The sequence below is a fragment of the Mandrillus leucophaeus genome, unplaced genomic scaffold, assembly GCF_000951045.1.
Source record: "Mandrillus leucophaeus isolate KB7577 unplaced genomic scaffold, Mleu.le_1.0 Scaffold190, whole genome shotgun sequence".
Classification (NCBI taxonomy): domain Eukaryota; kingdom Metazoa; phylum Chordata; class Mammalia; order Primates; family Cercopithecidae; genus Mandrillus; species Mandrillus leucophaeus.
The window spans coordinates 2302525-2325595 of NW_012101921.1; the positions used below are offsets into that span (position 1 = coordinate 2302525).

Sequence of the window (23071 nt, forward strand, 5' to 3'; positions counted from 1 at the left end):
AAAAAAAAAAAAAAGAAAGAAAAAGAAAAACAGGAAAAGCATATTCTCCTCCCTCACAAGGCCAAGAGAACCAGATGAACAAAGGCTTCATTCACTGAGTCCAAGGACTTGAAAGCAGCTTGTCTGGTGTGGATGGAGCATAGGCTGTGGAGGTTAAATGAAACGCAAGGCTGACAAACTTGTCCTGTCATGTTGGAGAAAAAAAAAATCACTTTTTTGGGTGGCAGTATTTAAGCCATTTCTAAATTTTGGCAAATATGGGGACTTTAACCAGAGATGTAGTAATTCTAACAATTCCAATGGCTTTTCCTAAATTCCAGTAAATAAGGGCGATATCTCAGCCCTTACCTTCAGTGAAAGGGTGAGAAGGCAGGATGGCTTGTGTGTAGTTAGCCAGCTGCATGATGACTGAGAATCGGTGAGCTGGTTAAGCTTTAGAAAAAGGCTGCCCAGCTTTAGTAGTAAACTGAGGTTCTTAAATCCAGTGCCTACAGTGTTACGGTTTCTGTCCATCTACAATAAGAGCAAGTAGTTCTGGGCTGTATGGCTAACAACAATATACTTTTGTTAAACATGCATATACCAGTTTTGTGATATATCCTTAGATAAAGCATTTCATCTACCTCTTGACTATTGGACTTTGATTTCAGGTTTCATCTATATCAAAATGTTCTAGGCTGCAAGTAATTGATCCTGGTCCCATACTCTGTCTGGTTACAGAGCCAGAGGAGGAATCTTGTTTTTCAGAAAGCTCACATACCTGACATGGTGCCTGGTTTGACAGAGCACAGAGGTGTTTTACCCTCTTCGCCCCAAGGCTACCTCTCCAGATAGCCTTTTGATGTCTAATATCTTGAGGAGTCAGATGCCTTATTCCCTTAGTAAATCACATGTTGTATGTGACCTTCTGAAGTGGCTTTTTGTTTTGTTTTTGCTTGTATTTGCAACCCGAGGCTCAGAGCCCCAGCCAGCAGGGGAAAACCCAGCTTACTTGATAAGCAAAGCCATGGCAACACCACTTGAAGCTGACTCATTATGCAAGTCCTTGGCTGGCTCAGGAGGAACTGACTCTCAGCTCATTAAGTAATAAGATGTGTGCCTATTAGCCAATGTAAGTGCACATAGATTTTTAATATCATGTTCTGAATTGAAAAACCTTTTTCCCCCCATCAGAGATCCATCCTGCAAAGAAACCTAATGTAATTCGATCTACACCAAGCCTGCAAACCCCAACTACCAAGCGGATGCTAACAACTCCAAATCACACATCTCTGAGCATTCTGGGGAAAAGAAACTATAGTCATCACAATGGTCTGGATGGTATGTAAGCCCAGGAATTCTGGAGGCTGTTCTGACAGAGTGCCTCCACACTCAGACATGTGTCTGCCACATCCAAGAATATATTATAAATATGTTCTTGTGCTCCATGATTGAAGTATGTGGTTGAGGAATAAGGGGGAATATGGCCATATGCCACATTTTGCCAAGGGATAGTTCTCCATCCCATCAGGAGGTACCTATTTGCTCCCATCTCCTGTTAGGAGGCGTTTTTGGAGATGAAATCTGTATTTAGCAGATTGCTTCTGCTGGGTAATAATGTTCTTGTTGTGATGCGTACTCACTGCTCATTTAAGTTTTCTTGAGCAGAAGGGATTATTTTGCCTTATGTCTGAGACATCAGTGTTCTCTGGGGGTTCTTCAGTGTTCCATGGGTCATTCTGAATTTGGCATTTGTCACTTCTTTTACCTTATAAATGTTTTTAATTGCTCAAGAGTGCTACATGTCATGAAAGGAATTGCCTGGGTGATGTCCTAAATACAGAAATAATTATTTGCTTGAAATGGAAAAATAGAAATATCACCTCTTATCCAAAGTACTTCTCTTGGGCTTGGCCATATAATGACTCTCCAGGTGGAATTGAATTATCTTCCCATTTGGACTATAAACACAACCATAATAAATCATCCAGGCAGTATATATTGTTCATTTCAGTAGTTCTGGACTTTGAAACTGTCTTTATTGTTTAAATGTTGGCATTTATTTATGAATAAAACTCTCTCCAGGCTTTTCATGCCTCTGGAACTCTAAATTCCTTACGTGACAGTAAATTATTTATAATGAGGCCCCAGAGCAAGGATGTGGAATAAACCTTCTAATAATAATTTCCTATGGTTGTTTTTCTCCATTATGACTTTTGATGTTCACAATAATGTCAAAAATGTGTAAAACAGTGAGGGCGAGGAATTGAGTTTGCATTTATAGGTTATCAATGTGTTAAGATATGGTTTTCAATAATTTAACTACCCAGAAGTCTTACAGAAACACTTCCTTGCTAATGAGAACATTGGCCATCCTTGACACAATATGCCTGATGTCTAGACAGCGGAAAGAGTGTGTCAAAATGTGAAGATTGGATGTACTTCTTTTCAGCCTTTTCTTGCCCATAACCTTTAGATTCAGGCTTGAATGTAATCTAGAATCTCTCTTTTCCATTATACCACCTCCCTGGCCTTTCTAGGCATATAATCTTGCTGTAGAAAGTATAAAGTAAGTCCTGAAACACACACACACACACACACACACACACACACACACACACACACGTATATATTCTTTTCGGTAAAAAGACTGTCATTGTGGGCCAGGTCTGGTGGCTTATGTCTGTAATCCCAACACGTTGGGAGGCTGAGGCAGGAGGATCGTTTTTGTAGAGACAAGGTCTCTCTATGTTGCCCAGGCTGGTCTCTACAAAAAGTTTAAAAATTATCTAGTGGCGCATGTCTGTAGTCCCAGCTACTAGGAGGATCGCTTGAGCCCAGGAGGTCGAGGCTACAGTGAGCTCTGATCGTGCCACTGCACTCTAGCCAGGATGACAGAGACCCCATCACACACACACACACACACACACACACACACACACACACACACACACACACACACGACTGTCACTGTGACCGACGTTAGCATAGCAGCTTTCTGGTATCTTCTTTCACTTACACTCTGTGGTCATTCTGGATCCCAGTCATGGCCTGCAATACCTCTTCTGTTGCCGTTTCCTCAGTATCACAGGTACCTGTTTTTCCGGAATTTATTTAAAATGTCACTTTGTAGTGTTCCCTCTCTAGGGCTGCTTTGTTTCATTTCCCTCTGAATGAGTGCTGCCACAGAGTCATTACTTCTCTGCTCTGAACAGAAGGAATAGCAGGGCACACAGTGAATCCTTGGTTTTTTGTAGACAGAGACCTTCAGCCTTTTTGGGGGAAAGACCCATCTTATCTTCTGAAGAGACTTAGCTGCTGAAACACTTCCTTTTTTAAGACCCATTTGTATTTGCTCTCCTGTCATGGGATGGAGAGGAAGGCTGATGACATGTGCCTGGCACTGTGTTAACTCCCTTACTGAGTTCTTTCATTTAATTCACATGACAGGAAGTTCTGGGAGGTTAGGGAATTTGTTTTATACATCATTGTATCTCTATGCTTAGCATAGTACCTGGTACTTAGTAGATTCTCAATATTTGTTAATTGTATCAATGGAAATGATTGAGAAAAATGAGACCTAGAGAAGTGAATTAAATTTTCCAAAGTTACCAGGCACTGCAGAGACGAATTGAGATTCCTACTCAGATGTGACTGATTTCAGAATCTTCCCGTTTAACCACTGTTATGAATGAAATCGTGGCTCTCAAATGTGCTGTATTAGGTTCTATCAGCAAAGTAGAAACTACATAAGTTATTTCAACAGCTAATTTCATAAAAGAAATCAATATGATGAATATTGGAGGGCAGAATAAATCAACAGAGAACATGGGGCGGGGGCACAGGAAACAGCCACCATTCTCAGGGTTGGGAGAGCACAAGGAAGAAGCTGGGCTTATCACAACCCAGAAGCACAAGGAGGGCCTCAGAGCCAGAACCCAACCTGGAGGAGAGGGCACTGCCCTGCCAGTGCAGGTACCTCTCAGGAGGTGGGATGAGGTGGTTCTGGGACAAGCTGCTGCACCTACCTGGAGGGACACTGACAGGAGCAGGACTGAGCAGGTCCTACCTCCCTGCTCCAGCATTGCAGGATCCCTCTAGCGCCCTGCTGGTGTGACACAGAGCCAGACAACAAAGGGGAAGTGTGCTTGTAGAGTCCCCCCAGCCCCAGCATCATGGAGCTGAGAAACCAGAGTGTAACAGAGGCACACGTGTTAGAAAGTGCCCACGTTCTTGCTTACAAATGGACCTTTTCATTGGGATAATGGGCCTGTTTCCTATTTCCACAGGGTATAGGATCCTGATTAATCAGAGTTTCCAAGATGAACTCAAAGTACTGGAAATAATGTTCTACTAATAGTTTTCATGAGATAGTTATTACCATTATATACTGAAATAGATAGATACAAACTCATGGGAAAGCCTTGTTCTGTGTGATCCAATAATAAAATCAATTAGCATTGCTACTTAATTATCAACGTGTCAGACAAATGAGCATACCAAACAGAATGTTATGGGCAGAAGAAATTGAATTGGAAACAAAACCTGGGGCTGCTGAGATGTTTAGGCCTCTTAGTTTTAGGGCTGCCTGCCCACTTCAGTGGCTTGTCTCCTCTACTCACCCTCTACCTTTGCATTGCAGGTTCTTGATGATGGGAAAGGAGTCTGTGAATTTGGGCTAGCAGAAAGGATTTTGCTTGGCATTAGAAAAAAAAAGATGGACAGCTTCTTATTTCCTCTCCGAAAATCACTGTCTTTCCTGGCCCTGATAGAGACCTTTTAAAGAAAGGCCTTGGTATGGACTGGGTGCAGATAGTCAGAACTCTGTATGCTCTATTAAGGAAACTCCAGGGCCACACACAGGCCCTGTGACCAATCTAATAGAACCTAAACTCCAAAGGTGAAGATGAAATATATATACATAGGGGGAGTGGTGGCTTGCACTGGTAATCCCAGCTACTCTGGAGGCCAAAGCAGGAGGCTCACTTGAGCCCAGAATTTGAGACCAGCCTAGGTAACATAGTGAGACCCCAACTCTAAAAAAATTTTTGTTTTAAATTAGCTGGGTGTAGTGGCATGCATCTACAGTTCTAGCTACTTGCGGGCAGGGCTGAGGCAGAAGGATTGCTTGAGCCCAGGAGGTCGAGGCTGCAGTGAGCTGTGATTGTATCACTGTACTCCAGCCTGGGTTACAGAGTGAGATCCTGTCTCTTAAAAAAAAAAAAAAAAGGAAAGAAAGAAAGAAATCTGCATACACAAGAAGCCTCAGTGCTCAGTGCAGGGAGTCAGTAATGATAGAATAAAGGTTCAAAATTAGAGATCTGCACAGTGCCTTGCCAGTCTCTCTATACTTCAACCTTTCTCTGTAGGATGTTGGTCCAGCAGTGTGCCGTATGCTGTCATTGTGGTTTCCAGTCCCATCTCCTCCATTTCCTCCACTGTGGACATTTTTACTGCTAGCAAACCAGGTATCACCTACTGTGTTTGCCCTACTTGGTTAACTCCAAGTGGCTGTGAGTAGGTGAGGGCCTAGGCCAGCAGGGATAGAAGAGCCATTACTGGAAAACCTTTCCATGTCAGAAAACCCCAAAGAGAGGGCAGCAGGGGAGACAGAACTTGTCTGTGCCATGGGGGGAAAAAGGGGAATCTGAGTGTTTGGAATCAGATAGGATGAATTCCTTACTCCTCTGATTGCTTCTTGTGTGACCTTGGGTGAATCACATGGTTTTTTTTGTATGAGTTTTCTCCTCTATAGATCTGTAGAATACAGATGACATTTGCCTTACAGAATTGATCTTATGATTGAAAATTTTCATGTACTTTATTTTTTTATTTTTAATTTTTTGTGGATACATAGCAGATGTGTGTATTTATGGGATACATGAAATATTTTGATACAGGCATGTAATGCTTAATAATCACATGAGGGTAAATGGGTTATCCATCACCTAAAGCATTTATTCTTTCTTTGTGTCTCAGACAGTGCAATTTTACTCTTTTAGTTATTTTTAAATGTTCAATAAATTATTGTTGCTGTAGTCACCCTGTTAGCTATCAAATACATCTTATTCATTCTAACTATATTTTCATACCCATTATCATACCCCCCACCACTGTCCTTCCTAGCTTCTGATAACCACCATTCTACTCTCTATCTCCATGAGTTCAGTTATTTTAATTTTTAGTACAAGTAAGTGAGAATGCACAGTTTGTCTTTCTGTGCATGTCTTATTTCACTTAACGTAATGTCCTCCAGCTTCATCTGTGTTGTTGCAAATGACAGGATTTCATTCTTTTTTGTCTGAATAGTACTCCATTGTGTATATGTACCACAGTTTCTTTATCAATTTGTCTGTTGATGGACACTTAGGTTGCTTCCAAATCTTGGCTACTGTGAATAGTACTTCTGTAAATATGGGAGTGCAGATATCTCTTCCATATGCTGATTTCATTTCTTTTGGTATATAACAGCAGGATTGCTGGATCATATGGTAGTTCTATTTTTAGTTTTTTGAGGATCCTCCAAACTGTTCTCATAGTAGTTGTACTAATTTACATTCCCACCAACAATGTATGAGGGTTCCTACCAACAGTGTATAAGAGTTCACTTTTCTCCACATCTTTGCCAGCATTCGTTATTGCGTGTCTTTTGGATAAGAGCTATTTTAACTGGGGCTAAATGATATCTCATTGTAGTTTTGATTTGCATTTCTCTGATGATCGGTAATGTTGAACACCTTTGCAAATGTCTGTTTGCCATTTGTATGTCTTCTTTTGAGAAATATCTTTTCACATCTTTTGCCCATTTTTAATCAGATTATTTGATTGTTTTCCTATTGAGTTGTTTGAGCTCCTTGTATATTCTAGTTATTAATCCCTAGTCAGATGGATAGCAGATATTTTCTCCCATTCCGTGCATTGTGTCTTCACTTTGTTGACTGTTTCCTTTGTTGTGCAAAAGCTTTTTAACTTGATATGATCTCATTTGTCTATTTTTGCTTTGGTTGCCTGTGCCTGTGGATATTACTCAATACATATTTGCCCAGAACAATGTCCTAGAAAGTTTCCCCAGTGTTTTCTTTTATTAGTTTCACAGTTTGAGGTCTTAGATTGAAGTACATAATTTATTTTGATTTGATTTTTGTATATGGCAAGAAAGAGGAGTCTAGTTTTATTCTTCTGCATATGGCTATCCAATTTTCCCAGTGCCGTTTATTGAAGAGACTATGTTTTCTCCAATGTATGTTCTTGGCACCATTGTTTTAAATGAGTTTAAAATGAGTTTCTACTGTAGATGTATAGATTTGTTTCTGGGTTCTCTATTCTGTTCCATTGGTCCGTGTGTCTGTTTTTATGCCAGTACCATGCTGTTTTGGTTACCATAGCTCTGTAGTATAATTTGAAGTCAGATAAAGTGATTTTTCCAGTTTTGTTCTTTTTGTTCAGGATGGCTTTGGCTATACTGAGTCTTTTGTGATTCCATATACATTTTAGGACTATTGTTTCTATTTTTGCAAAGAACATCATTGGTATTTTGATAGGCATTGCATTGAATCCGTAGATTGCTTTGAGTTAGTATGGACATTTTAACAATATTAATTCTTCCAATCCATGAATATGGGATATCTTTGCATTTTTTGGTGCCCTCTTCAATTTCTTGCATCAGTGTTTTATAGTTTTCATTGTAGAGATCTTTCACTTCTTTTTCAGATAGTTTACTGTTGTCATATAGAAATACTACTGATTTTTGTATGTTGGTTTTGTATCCTGCAACTTTACTCAATTTGTCTGTTCTAGTAGCTTTCTTGTGGAGTCTTTAGGTTTTTCCAAATATAAGATCATATCATCTGCAAACAAGGATAATTTGACTCCTTATTTTCCAATTTGGTTGACTTTATTTTTTTTCTTGTTTTATTGCTGTAGCTAGGACTTCCAGTACTATGTTAAATAACAGTGGTGGAAGGGGGCATCCTTGTCTTGTTTTAAATCTTAGAGGAAAGGTTTCAGTTTTTCCCTGTTCAGTATGACACTAGCTATGGATCTGTAATATATGGCTTTTATTGTGTTGAAGTATGTTCCTTGTATTCCTGGTTTTTTGAGGATTTTTATCATGAAGGGATGTTGAATTTTATCAAATGCTTTCCAGCCTCAATTAAAATAATCATATGGTTTTTGTCTTTCAGTTGATGTGATATGTTACACTGATTGATTTGTGATTGATTTGCATGCTTGCATTCCTGGGATAAATCCCACTTCATCATGATGGATAAACTTGTTAAATGTATTGTTGAATTCAATTTGCTAGTATTTTGTTGAGACTTTTTGCATCAGTGTTCATCAGGACATTGACTTGTAGCTTTTTTTGATATGTCTTTTTCTGGTTTTGCTATCAGGGTAGTACTGGCCTTGCAGAATGAATTTGGAAATATTACTTTCTCCTTTATTTTGTGGAGTAGTTTCAGTGGGATAGGTTTTAGTTCTTCTTTAAATGTTTTATAAAATTTAGCAGTGAAGCCATAGGGTCCTGGCCTTTTTTTCTTTGCTAGGAGACTTTTTATTATGGCCTTGATCTCATTACTTGTTATTGGTCTGTTCAGGTTTTGGATTTCTTGATGATTCAGTCTTGGTAGGTTGTATGTGTCTAGAAATGTATCCATTTCTCCAATTTGTTGGCATTTAATTGCTTATGATAGTCTCTAATGATCCTCTGAATTTCTGTGGTATCAGCTGTAATGTCTCCTTTTTCATCTCTGATTTTATTTGTGTCTTCTCTCTTTTTCTCTTAGTCTGGCTAAAGGTTTATTGATTTTGTTTATAATTTCAAAAAATCACCTTTTTGTTCAATTTACCTTTTGTATTGTTTCGTTCATTTTGATTTAACTTATTTCTGCTCTGATCTTTATTATTTCCTTTCTTCTACTAATTTTGGGTTTAGTTTGCTCTTGCTTTCCTAGTTCTTTAAGATGCACTGGTTAGGTTATATGAAGTGTTTCTACTTTTTTGATGTAGGCTTATATTAGTCTGTTTTCACACTGCTGATAAAGACATATCCGAGACTGGGAAGAAAAAGAGGTTTAATTGGACTTACAGTTCCATATGGCTGGGGACGTCTCAGAATCATGGCAGGAGGCCAAAGGCACTTCTTACATGGTGGCAGCAAGAGAAAATGAGGAAGAAGCAAAAGCAGAAACCCCTAATAAACCCATCAGATCTTATGAGACTTATTCACTATCATGAGAATAGCACAGGAAAGACTGGCCCCCATGATTCAATTACCTCTCTCTGGGTCACTCCCACAACACGTGGGAATTCTGGGAGATATAATTCAAGTTGAGATTTGGGTGGGGACACAGCCAAACCATATCAAGGCTCTTTTTGCTATAAACTTTCCTCTTAGTTTACCTTTGCTATATCCCGTAGGTTTTGGTATGTTGTATTTCCATTATCATTTGTTTTGAGAAATTTTAAAATTCCCTTCTTAATGTTTTCATTGACCCACTGGTCATTCAGGAGCATATTGTGTTTTTGCTTGTTTGTTTTTGTTATTGTTGTTGTTTTGTAGAGACAGGGTCTCACTATGTTGCCCAGGCTGCTCTTGAACTCCTGGGCTGAAGCAATCCTCCTGACTCAGGTTTTCCAAAGTACTGGGACTACAGGTATGAGTCACTGCACCTGGCCCAGGAGCATATTGTTTAATTTCCATGTGTTTGTATAGTTTCCAAAATTCCTGTCGTTATTGGGTTCTACTTTTATTTTATTGTGATCAGAGAAGATACTTGATATAATTTTATTTTATATAAATTTTTAAAGATTGTTTTTGTGGCCTAACATATGGTCTGTCCTATGATCCATGTACTAAGGATAAGAATATGTATCCTTTAGCCTTTGGATGAAATGTTCTGTAAATATTTATTAGGTTTGTTTGGTCTACAGTGCAGATTAAGTCCTAGGTTTCTTTACTGACTTTCTGTCTGGATGATGTGTTCATTGCTGAAAGTGAGGTATTGAAGTCTCCAGCTATTATTGTTTTGTGGTCTCTCTCTCTCTATCTCTCTGTAGTGCAAATAATATTTGCTGTATATATCTGGGTGCTCCAGTGCTTGGTGCCTATATATTTATAATTGTTATTCCCTCTTACTGAATTGACCCCTTTATCATTATAAAAATGACCTTCTTTATCTCTTTTTATAATTTTTGTCTTTAAATCTGTTTTGTCTGATGTAGGTATAGCTACTCCTGCTTTTTTGGTGTCCATTTGCATGGAATATATATATATTTCCATCCCTTTACTTTGATTCTTTGTGTGTCTTTATAGGTAAAGTGTGTTTCTTATAGGCAACAGATCATGGGACCTTGTTTTTATTTTTATTTTTATTTTTTTGTTATTGTTGTTTTTAATCAATTCAACCACTCTGTGTCTTTTGGTTGGAGAGTTTAATCCATTTACATTCAGTGTTATTGTTGATAAGCAATGACTTAATCCTGCCATTTTGTTATTTGTTTTCTGGTTATTTTGTGGTCTTCTCTTCCTTATTCCTGCCTGTCTTCCTTTTAGTGAAGGTGATTTTCTCTGGTGTTATATTTTAATTTCCTGCTTTTTATTTTTTGTATATCTGTTGTATGCTTTTTTTCCTCTGGTGTTATATTTTAATTTTCTGCTTTTTATTTTTTGTGTATCTGTTGTATGTTTTTTGATTTCTGGTTACCATAAGGCTTGCAAAAAATATCTTATAACCTGTTATTTTAAACTGATGCCAACTTGACACTGATTGTGTAAACAAACAAACAATTAGGCAAAGAGAAAACTAATGGAAACTCTCTGCACTTTAACTTCATCCCCTGCTTTTTAACTTTTTGTTGTTTCTATTTATATCTTATTATACTGCCTGTCTCTTGAAAAGTTGTTGTAGTTATTGTTTTTGATAGCTTCATATTTTAGTCATTCTAGTCAAGATATGAGTAGTTTACAGACAATTACACTGTTACAATATTGTATGTTTTTCTGTGTACTTACTATTACCAGTAAGCTTTGTACCTTCAGATCATTTTTTATTGCTCATTAATGTCTTTTTTTTTTTTTTTTGAGACAGAGTCTCGCTCTGTCGCCCAGGCCGGAGTGCAGTGGCCGGATCTCAGCTCACTGCAAGCTCCGCCTCCCGGGTTTGCGCCATTCTCCTGCCTCAGCCTCCTGAGTAGCTGGGACTACAGGCGCCCGCCACCTCACCCGGCTAGTTTTTGTATTTTTTTTAGTCGAGACGGGGTTTCACCGCGTTAGCCAGGATGATCTCGATCTCCTGACCTCGTGATCCCCCATCTCGGCCTCCCAAAGTGCTGGGATTACAGGCTTGAGCCACCGCGCCCGGCCATTAATGTCTTTTTCTTTCAGATTGAAGAACTCCCTTTAGCGTTTCTTGTAGGACAGGTCTAGTGTTGATGAAATTCTTTAGCTTTTGTTTGTCTGGGAAAAATCTTTATTTCTCCTTCATGCTTGAAGGATATTTTTGCTGGATATACTCTTCTAAAATAAAAGTTTTTTTTTTTTTTCTTTTAGCACTTTAAACATATTGTGACACTTTCTTCTGGCCTGTAAGGTTTACACTAAGAAGTCTGCTGCCAGATATATTGGATCTCCTTTGTATGATATTTGTTCCTTTTCTCTTGCTACTTTTAGGATCTTTTTAAAATCCTTGACCTTTGGAGTTTGATTATTAAATGTCTTGAGGTAGTCTTCTTTGGGTTAAATGTGCTTGATGTCCTATAACCTCCTTGTACTTAAATATTAATATCTTTCTCTAGGTTTGAGAAGTTTTCTGTTATCCCTTTGAATAATCTTTCTACTTCAGTCTGTCCCTCTACTTCCTCTTTAAGAACAATAACTTCTAGATTTGCCCCTTTGAGACTATTTTCTAGATCTTTTAAGTGTGCTTCATTGCTTTTTATCCTTTTTTCTCTTGTCTCCTCTGACTGTGTATTTCAAATAGCCTGTCTTCAAGCTCACTAATTCTTTCTTCTGCTTGATCAATTCATTAAGAGACTCAGATGTATTCTTCAGTATGTCAATTGCATTTTTCGCTCCAGAATTTCTGCTTGATTCTTTTTAATTATTTCAATCTCTTTCTTAATTTTATCTGATGGGATTCTTTTAAATTATTTCAACATCTTTCTTAATTTTATTCTATTATTGAATTCTGTTGTGCCTCCTCAAAACAGCTATTTTGAATTCTCTGTCTGAAAGGACACATATCTCTGTCTCTCTGGGATTGGTCACTGGTGTCTTATTTTGTTTGTTTGGTAAGGTCACGTTTTCATGGGTGGTCTTGATGTTTGTGGATATACTTCAGTGTCTGGGCATTGAAGAGTTAGGTATTTGTTGTAGTCTTCACAATTTGGGCTTGTTTGTCCCCATCCTTCTTGAGAAGGCTTTCCAACTATTAGAAGGGATTTGGGTGTTGCGATCTAAGTCTTTGGTCATTGCAGCCACACCTGCATTAGGGGGCACCTCCAGCCCAGTGATGCTGTGTCTCTTGCCTTGGTTGTCTTGGGTAAGATCTGGGAGAATTCCCTGGATTACTAAGTGGAGACTCTTCTTTTACTTTCACTCAAACAAATGGGCACTCTGTTTCTGTGCTGAGCTGCCTGGAGCTGGAGAAAGGATGATGACACAAGCACCTCTGTGGCCACTATCACTGGGACTGCTCTGTGTCAGACCTGAAGCCAATACAGCACTGGGGCTCACTCAAGGCCCATGGTGATCACTGCCTGGCTACCACCTGTGTTCACTCAAGGCCCAAGAACTCTCCAATCAGCAGGTAGCAAATCCAGCCACACGTCTTCCCTTCAGGGCAGTGAGTTCACTGTGGCCCCAAGTAGGTCCAGAGATGCCAAGTGGGAGCCAGGGCCTGGAGTCAGGAACCTTAGGAATCTACCTGGTGTTCTACCCCAGTGGGCCAAGCTGATACCCAAGTTGTAAAACAAAGTCTTCTTATTCCTCTCTCTCTTTTCATCAAGCAGAAAGAGTCTCTCCTCATAGCCATCCAGCTGGGAATGTTCTGGGTCACATCTGAAGCCAGCATGTCTCTGAGTCTCATCCAAGCTCACAGCAAGTACTGCCTGGATACCACTGCTGATTATTCAGGGCCCAAGGGCTTTTTAGTCAGCAGCTGGTGAATCCTGCCAGGACTAGGTCCTTCCCTTCAAGGCAGTGGGTTTTCTTCCTGCTTGGAGTGTGTTTTCAAATGTCATCTGGGAGACAGGGCCTAGAATGGGGGCCTCACGGCTGTGCCTGGTGCCCCATACTACTGTGGCTGAGCCAGTATCCAAGTTGCAAGAGAAAGTCCTCTTCACTCTATCCTTTTCTCTCCTAAGCAGGAGGAAGGAGTCTCTGTAAGAGCTGCGAGCTGTGCTCCCTGAGGTTGGGGGAAGTGTGGTGCAAGCATTCCCTTAACAGCCCTGGCTGGTATCTTACTAGATGGTATGCTCCCCAAGTCCACTGGCTCCAAAACCAGCACAGCACCAGGATTTGCCCAGGAATTGCAGTCCCTGTGGCCTAGACTGCCTTTCAAGTTTATTTAGGAACCCAGAGCACTGTAACCCACAGTGGAAGGGCTTGCCAGAAGTCAGGTTCCGACTGCTGGGATGAGCTATTCCCCTCTGGCTAGGGCTGGCCTAAATGCTCCTTCTGTGGGTACTGGCTGAGTTCTGCCTCATATTGCTTTCCACTGTGTCAGGGCAGCACTGGGTTCCAATGCAAAGCTTCACAATCACTGTGTTCTCCCTCCCTCTTCCCTTCCCTCTTCAGTGCCTGTTTTCTTAATATGATGTTAAAATCAGGTACTGTGATCACTTACCTGATTTTTGGCTCTTATGAAGGTGCGTTTTTGTGTAGTTCTTCAATTTGGTGTTCCTTCGTCAGGGACAATTGCTGAAGGCTTCTGTTTGATCATCTTGTTCTACCTCCCTCTTTTCATGTACTTTATATCACTTGATTTTCCAAACACTTTATGAGGTAAATGTTACAACCTACATTTTAGGAGTGGAAAAAGTAGAAGCTCAAGAAGGTTAAAGAATTTGCCCAAAGTCACATTGCTAGAAAGTAGCAGAGATGGGATCTAAACTCCAAATGTAGTGTTTTTTCCACTAGATGAATACTCACTGCCATGTCACTGCACTCCAGCCTGGATGATGAAGCAGGACTCTATCTTGAATGAATGAATGAAGGAATGAATCCATTCATTCATCCATCTGTTCATCCATCCCAGAATGGATGATAGATGTTGTGCTAGCAGACATGAAAACAACATTCATCTCCTTGTACATCTCCATCAGAGCTCTTGGGTGACCAGGTGCCTTGTTAATGAGCAGCCATATTTTGATTTTTTTTCCCAAGCAGTAAGTCTCAACAGCAAGGTTAAAATATTCAGTAAACCGTGCTGTAAACAGAGGTGCTATCATTTAGGCTTTGTTGTTCTATTTATAAAGCATAGGCAGAATAGATTAAGCATAATTCTTAAGGGCTGTATGATTTTTGGAATAGTAAATGAGCACTGGCTTCAACTTATAAAGTCATCAACTGCATTAGCCTCTAACGAGAGAGTCACCAGGTCCTTTGAAGCTTTGAAGGCATTGACTTCTCCTCTCTAGCTATGAAAGTCCTAGATGGCATCTTCTTCCAGTATAAGGCTGTTTTGTCTACATTGAAAATCTGTTGTTTAGCGTAGCTGCCTTCATCAGTGATCTTAGCTAGATCTGGATAACTTGCTGCAGCTTCTACATCAGCACTTGGCTGCTTTACTTGCACTTTTATGTTTATGGTGATGGCTTTTTTCCTTAAACCCCATGTACCAACCTCTGCTAGCTTCAAACTTTTTTTCTCCAGCTTCCTCACCTCTCTCAGTCTTCATAGAATTGAAGAGAGTTAGGGTCCTGCTCTGGATTAGGCTTTGGGTTAAGGGAATGTTGTTCCTGGTTTGATTTTCTATTCAGGCCACTTTCTCCTTATCAGCAGTAAGATTGTTTCACTTTGGTATCATTAATGTGTTCACTGGAGTAGCACTCTTAATTTCCTTCAAGAACTTTTCCAAGTTGCATTCACCACTTGGTTAACTGTTTGGTGCAAGAGGCCTGGCTTGCAACCTCTCTTGGCTTTCAATACGCCTTCCTCATGAAGGCTCATCATTTCTGGCTTTTGATTTAAAATGAGAGATGTGCGACCCTTCTTTTCACTTGAACACTTACAAGCCATTGTAGGGTTATTTATTGGCCTAATTTCGATCTTGTTGTGTCTCAGAGAATAGAGATGCTCAAGGAGAGGGAAAAAGACAGGGAAAGGACAGTCGCTGGAGCAGTCAGAGGACACACAGCATTTACTTTTTTATTTAAAAAACGTTTTTTCACGCGGGCGCGGTGGCTCAAGCCTGTAATCCCAGCACTTTGGGAGGCGGAGATGGGCGGATCACAAGGTCAGGAGATCGAGACCATCCTGGCTAACCCAATGAAACCCTGACTCCACTAAAAAAATACAAAAAACTAGCCGGCGAGGTGGTGGGCACCTGTAGTCCCAGCTACTCGGGAGGCTGAGGCAGGAGAATGGCGCAAACCCGGGAGGCGGAGCTTGCAGTGAGCTGAGATCCGGCCACTGCACTCCAACCTGGGCAACAGAGCGAGACTCCGTCTCAAAAAAAAAAAAAAAGTTTTTTCAGAGCTCCCCTCAAGAAAGCACACACACATTTATTGATTAAGTTTACTATCTTATATGGGCGTGGCTTGTGGCCCAAAACAATTATAATAGTGACATCAAAGATCAGTGATTACAGATCAACATAACAGACATAATAAAGAAGAAGCTTGAAGTATTATAAGAATTACCAAAATGTGACACAGAGACATTAAGTGAGCATGTGCTGTTGGAAAAATGATATCAGTAGACTTGTTCAATGCAGAGTTGCCACAAAGCTTCAATTTTTAAAAAAGCACAGAATCTGTAAAGCTCAATAAAGCAAAGCTTAATAAAACTACATATTCCTGTACATAGGAGATGTTCATATTTTCTTTATATAGGAAATGGGTATGTTTGTGAATGTATAGAGAAATATAGTGGGGTATTTTTCTTTGCTCAGACCATAAAGCCATCACTTTCTTTCTTTCTCTTTTTTTTGATGTGGAGACTCGCCCTGTTTCCCAGGCTGGAGTGCAGTGGTGCGATCTCAGCTCACTGCAACCTTTGCCTCCTGTTTCAAGCGATTCTCCTGCCTCCGCCTCCAGAGTAGCTGGGATTACAGGCATCCGTCACCACACCCAGCTGATTTTTGTATTTTTAGTAGAGATGGCCTTTCACCATGTTGGCCAGGTGTGTCTCAAATTCCTGACCTTAGGTGATCTGCCCGCCTGAGCCTCCCAAAGTGCTAGGATTACAGGCATGAGTCACCGTCCCTGGCTGAAGCCATCACTTTTTAATAAAACCCCTTCACCGTCATTTTCTGCCTGTGTAAAGCTCGTCTGCCGATATACCAAATATGAAAGTTGGGAGGTATAGGAACTATATTTTTATGGAAGTTGGGGCATAGGGGCTATATTATTAATGTTAGAGAGAGAAGGGAAAAAAAGAAAGAAGATAAAATTCACAGAATCACCTAAAGGTGAAATATATTTAAATCGAATTATATCCCTTCCCAGCATAGTCTCTGACTCATAGTAGGTATTCATCAAGTGTTAAGATTCTATCTCTGCCTTAAAGAATAGCTTCTATTAAAGTTTTATTTGGAAAATTTCTAAGATATCAACCATTTTTATAGTCCTGAGAGCTGTATATAAATAATATTTCAGTACCTTCCTTATAACTATATTTATTTCTTACCTAAAAGTATGATTTTCAAAATGTGACTTATGGATTTGCTTGAAGGTACATGGTTATGTTCCAATGGATATTTGTACATTAGAGGGCCCCAGTATCTATAAAGAGGAACTGCCCTTGGATTAAGTTATTTTGAGGAGCATTAAAGGCAGGAGTTTAGGTTTATAGGAAAGACTCACTTAGCTCCCTGTGGGCTCCTCTATCAGAGACCCTATAGTAGAGGAGATAGAACATCCTGACCTTGAGACAGTAGAATCTTATTCAGAGTGAAGGCTGAATCAGAAAGAATCCTGGAGAGAAGAAAGGCGGATGGGCTGTACAGGCCTCTCATCCTCTCCTGACCCTTAAGAAGATGCCCTTGGTTCTTCCCACAGTGACAGCTTCTTGAGCTTTGTTCAGTCTGCAGATCTTCCATTCCAATGCACAGGGACAAGGCGACTGCCTGCTATCTCAGTCTTTATCAGATGGGGACCTTGAGAAAGACTTCTTCTGAAGTGATAGAGACCATTGGTTGGAGGTGTTCTTAACCTTTTTCCAAGATGACATAGATTTTGGTTCCAGGGGTACTGAAGCAGGACTCAGCATGTCAGCAACAGGCTCAGAAGAGAGGTGAGTTTTCAGTGTGACAGAGTCAAGGCATCTGAGCCAAGGAAAGTGATGAATTGTACAATAAAGCCCTTCTGAATTTGCTGTCCTCTGGCTTATTTCCCCTAGGGCACGTGAGTACACTATAGATCTGTTTATATTTCTTATTTATTTTCTGCATTGAGTATACCATTTTTGAGACTTCCATGAAGAGGGTATCTAATGTAGATGCCTCTGTAAGTACAATATTATGATCTGGAGTGTGAAGATTGTCCTTCTAACGACTTGAGTCTGAAATCAGTGATTCAACAATTCTAACTGTTGGCATCCCAACCCTGGGAAATGGGTGGTGGTGAGAGCCATTGTACCAGTGAGTGAGCTCTGAGAATGCATCTGCTGTCTTCACAAATTCCAATAAAAATAGACTGCCAGGGACAGCTGATGGCACTCTTAGGCATGCTTAGGCCCAGGCTGCCTTCTGTCAAAAACTCATGCCATTTCAAAAGACTGCAGTTTTTAAAAAATCTTTTAAAACATTGTCTCTGGAAGAACTCAAGTGTCCCTAGACTAACCTCTGCTCTCCTTGTCTCAAAGGGTAGTGTCATAACCTGGTTAAATATATTTTTAAAACCTTTAAGATTCAAAAAAATATTTCATAAAGGACTATTATGCCCCCAGGGTTACTGAATGGGAAGCAATATAGCGGAGTACCTTATGTATTGAGAGGATTTGGGGACTATTGAAGCATTGTCTGAGGGCAGCAGACGATCTCTCCACCTCTGAAGCCATGAGGAAGACAGATCCAATTGCATTAGGCATAAGTAGTCAACAAGTTGGTGTTTTAGAATATTCTAGAAGGATGCCAAATTAGCCACCCCTGGGACCATTCCTGGGTTTACTCATATCACAGCTTCTCCCAGAGAGTACTTCTATCATGTCTCTGAGGGAAGCACTAGTGTGTGACTCCCTAAGAGGCTTAGACTTGAGACCCTCTCAGCAGTATGGAGGTCCTAGAAGAGTGACAGCAGTCCATGGTTCACTGCCTCCTCAATAATTGTCTCTGACCCTCTGTTCCCCTTCCCCCATTCTCAGTGACCCATAGAAGGTGACCTCTGAGAAGGAAAGTGTAGCTCTGACTTGAGAGCTAGGTCTCACATGTTTTGGGAGGAGGAGTAGAGGTTTGCGAAAAGAAAGGGAAGGAGACAGCAGAGGGAGGGGATTAGGTATCTGAGAAGAGGATTTGACTTAGAAGAGGTTTGACTCATCCATCAAAAGAGCGGGCACAACTGTCTGAGAAAGCCATTGGGATATCAGTACGGTAATGTCTCTTGACACCCTAGGGAAGTAGAGAACAATCCCAGAAACCGATTGATTTAGGCATCCCCCTGAGCAATCTGTTCAGGTCCTCTTGAAGAAGTGAGGAGAAGCCTTGTGAATCTGCAGAGCCCCCAGGGCAATGGAAATGGAAGAATTTGTCACAGTCTAGTTGATTTGGAAACCTCCACTGGGTTCATTTAAAGCTTCTCAGCCCTGCTCACTGTTATTTTATTTCACTGTTTTCTCTTTTCCCTTTCAAATGACTGAGCACTCTTTAAGCTCAGAAAACATCTGAGTTATAATCTATGCATTTTCCTCTATCAGCCAGATATTTATTTTTATCAGCAACTATTTACATATAAGTGAATATGAAAAGTGATGACATATAAATGAGTATGAAAAGTGATTAATGTGAAACCAAGGTGCAGACTTGAAGTTAACTTTGTTAGATGGAGATTCCCAAAGAAGAGACCTAAGAAGACCCTTTCTGTAATGTACTGATTCCAGCTTAACTGAGTGAGCCCCTCTAGGACAGCCAGTGAGCAAGACGAAGAGTAAGTGTTTGGGAAAATAGGGCTGACCACATTTAAGTCATCTGCGACTGAACATTCAGCAGGAAAAAAAGGGTAGGATATTGTTTGGACCTCCTGGACTGGCCCTCTGATTTTCTTATTGTTTCTCTCTAGCCTATCATCTCTGTCTTTTTATTCTACTTTCTAGGAGACTTTCTCAACCTTTTTTAAAAATAGTTTTTAAAATTTATTTTTACAGAGATGGAGGTAGGGGATCTCGCTGTGTTGCCCAAGCTGGTCTCGATTTCCCAGACTTAAGCCATTCTCCTACCTTGGCCTCCCAAAGTACTGGGATTACAGACGTGAGCCACTGCACCCAGCTGAGACTTTCTTAACTTTATATGCCAACCAGATGTATCTGTTTATCCCTTTAGTTTGTCAACTTTTGCTTCAGGTATTGAAAAATTCTGTTATTGGGTATATTTATATTTAGGATTTTTATGTCCTTTTGAAATGGTCCTCTTTATCTCTGTTAATACTCCTTGTCTTGAAATCTTTGTCTGATTTTAATATGGTGACACCAGTTTTCTCTATTTTTCCGTGGCTTTTAGGTTTTTTAACAAACTTTTTTCTGGTTTTATTAAACTTGAAATAGAATGATTCTTACAGCATCTCTAAAGCCAGCAGATGTTGTTAGAGCACAGATTTTTAAAAATCCTATTAAGGGGAAAAACACACTCAGAGCAGTTGCTTATTTTCTGTCCTCTCACTGAACAACAATTGACACAGAAGACTTCTGTGACCAAATGTGTGGGGATTTTCCCCCACACACCAAGCAAGCAATCAGTTTTGCAGCAGACATAAGCTAGGTGTCCTCCAATTCAATTCTGACACTGTCTACCTGGAGAGTGTCAGAACCTATAGACTGAGGGCTCCCCCAGTTCCATAAGGCTGCCACCTGACTTCCAGTGCCGGTCACAAGCCCCAGGCTGTTTTTCCTGTGATTCTGACCGGCTGGCTACAAATCAGGAATTCTACAACCCCCTCCTTGGGTTCAATTAATGTGCTAGAGTAGATCCTAGAACAGGAGAAACATGTTTACCCATCTATTATGAAGGATATTATGACAAATACAGATGCAGAGATGCACAGGGCAAGGCATGTGAGAAGAGGTATGCACCTTCCATGCCCTCTCCAGGCACGCCACCCTCCCAGAATCTCCATACATTCAGCTCTCCAGCAGCTCTCCAAACTCTGCCCACTTGGGCCTTTTATGGAGACTTCATTGGGTAGACACGATTAACAACCATGTAGAAATGCGATTGGACAAAAATGGTATGATCTAATACAAATGGACTGAGGGGGGACACGCAGCAAGCCTTGTCTGTTCAGGTTCTTCTTTTTTTTTTTTTTTTTTTTTTTGAGATGGAGTCTCACTCTCTCACCTAGGCTGGAGTGCAGTGGCATGATCTCAGGTGACTGCAACCTCTGTCTCCCGGGTTCAAGCGATTCTCCTGTCAGCCTCCCGTGTAGCTAGGACCACAGGTGCATGCCACCATGCCCAGCTAATTTTTGTATTTTTAGTAGAGATGGGATCTCACCGTGTTGGCCAGGCTGGTCTAAAACTCCTGACCTCAGGTGATCTGCCTGCATCAGCCTCCCAAAGGCCTGGGATTACAGGCATGAGCCACTGCACCTGGCCTTCTATTCAAATTCTTCTTGACCTCTCTGTATAGCATTCCTTCCTCTGGGGGGCAGGATCCCTTCTGAAATGAGGGTCTTTTGGCCAACATAAGACAAGGTAGGTCAGAGCTCCAAGACAGAAAGGCACAGGGGTGGGGGTGTGGAAGACTAGCATATGTTTTTGGTTTCTAAGGTCTGCCTTGGGGAGAAAAAGGAACAAGTGAAAGGGGGGCAGGAGAAGGTCAGGGAGAGAGATTCTGCTTTCTGAGGCCTGCTCTTAAAGCTCTGAGGGGCCCCAACAGTCTAACAAGCACAAGGGAAATTTCTGACTGATAACTCCCATAGTGCTTGTTACACTGTTGGGGCACTTAAAGCCTCAAGAGCAGGCCTCAGAAAACAGAATCTCTCTCTTTGACCAACATGTAACCAGTTATTATGTAACTCCCACAGAGCTTGTTTATATCCTACCTACAAAGCCATTTTTCATTACCATTTTAATAGCTTTATTAAGATATCATTGTCATTTGGTAAACTGTATATTATTAAAATAAACAATTTAATAAGTTTTGAAATATATACAGCAGGAAACCATCACCACAATCAAAATAATAAGCTTAATCATCACCCTCAACAGTTTTCTTGCACCCCATTATAATCCTTCCACCTGCCCTCCCTATCTCCCCCACCTCACCCCCAGGTGACCACTGATGTGTTTTTTGCCACTATAGGTTCATTTACATTTTCTAGAATTAGGTTTTGTTTTGTTTTGTTTTGTTTTGTTGAGACGGAGTCTCCCTCTGTCGCCAGGCTGGAGTGAAGTGGCGCGATCTCGGCTCACTGAAAACTCTGCCTCCCAGGTTCAAGCGATTTCCCAGCCTCGGCCTCTCGAGCATCTGGGACTACAGGCATGTGCCACCACACCCAGTTAATTTTTTTTTTTTTTTTTGTATTTTAGTAGAGACAAGGTTTCACTGTATTGACCAGGATGGTCTCTACCTCCTGACCTCGTGATCTACCTGCCTTGGTCTCCCAAAGTGCTGGGATTACAGGCGTGAGCCACCATGCCTGGCCTGTTTTCTAGAATTATATATAAATGCAGTCATACAGTGTGTACTCTGTCATTTTGGATGATTTTTAGAGTTCTGTCATCAGGTTGACTGATTACTTCTTCTACAGTATCAAAGCTGCTATTAGTCCCATCCAACACATTTTTCATTTTAGATTTTGTATTTTTCGGTTTTCAGATTTCCATTTAGTTATTTTATACTTCTAAAATTCCCTACCTTGTCACCTGTTATGCCTGTCTTTTTCTATAGATTCTTTAGCATATTTCTAGTAAATATTTTAAGTCCATAGCTACGAATTCTAACATCTGAATTATCCATTAATCTAGGGACTGTTTTTTCTTCTGATTATGGGTTGCATTTTCTTGTTTCTCATGTCTAATCTGTTTTTTGTTTTTTTGTTTTTTTTTTTATTGAGACAGAGTTTCGTTCTTGTTGCCCAGGCTGGAGTGCAATAGCGCAATCTCAGCTCACTGCAGCCTCTGCCTCCCAGGTTCAAGCGATTTTCCAGCCTTGCCTCCTGAGTAGCTGGGATTACAGGCATGCGCCACCATGCCTGGCTAATTTTGTGCTTTTAGTAGAGATGGGGTCTCACCATGTTGGCCAGGCTGGTCTCGAACTCTTGACCTCAGGTGATCCACCCACCTCGGCCTCCCAAAGTGCTGGGATTACAGGCATGAGCCACTGCACTTGGCTATGTCCAATCATTTTTAAATGCATACTGGGTCAGTGTGAATGATGAGTTATAAAGACTCAGGATTCTGTTATTTTCCTTTGCAGAGTGGTAAATTTTGTTGTAGAAAGGACTTACATTGGAGGTTTGGTTTAAAGCTTTATTAAGCCTCACCTATTTCAATTTTGTCCTTATTCCCATGGGATTTCAGTGGAAAGACCAAGTTGTTTACCAGGCTCCTTTAACTTCACAGAATTTGAACTCCAAATTCTGTCTTTGCAGCACTGGACAGCTCCTGAAGTCACTGCTCAGCTCTTTGAGCCTTCTAGCTGATGTTTTCCACTGGACTCCTGGGAATCTCACCCTGTACTTGCATAGTTCAGAAATAAGCAAGTAATGTGAGGGGAGT

The 23071-nt window shown here is 40.6% G+C and overlaps 1 protein-coding gene across 1 annotated transcript in view; it reads left to right on the forward strand.

Moving 5' to 3' along the window:
- The window catches only part of MTA3 (metastasis associated 1 family, member 3), a 217310-nt gene that overhangs the window by 189459 nt on the left and 4780 nt on the right, over positions 1–23071 (forward strand). Inside the window, exon 16 of the mRNA XM_011978218.1 lies at positions 1174–1320. Coding sequence (XP_011833608.1) covers positions 1174–1320 — 147 coding nt within the window. The remainder of the gene's footprint in view (positions 1–1173; positions 1321–23071) is intronic.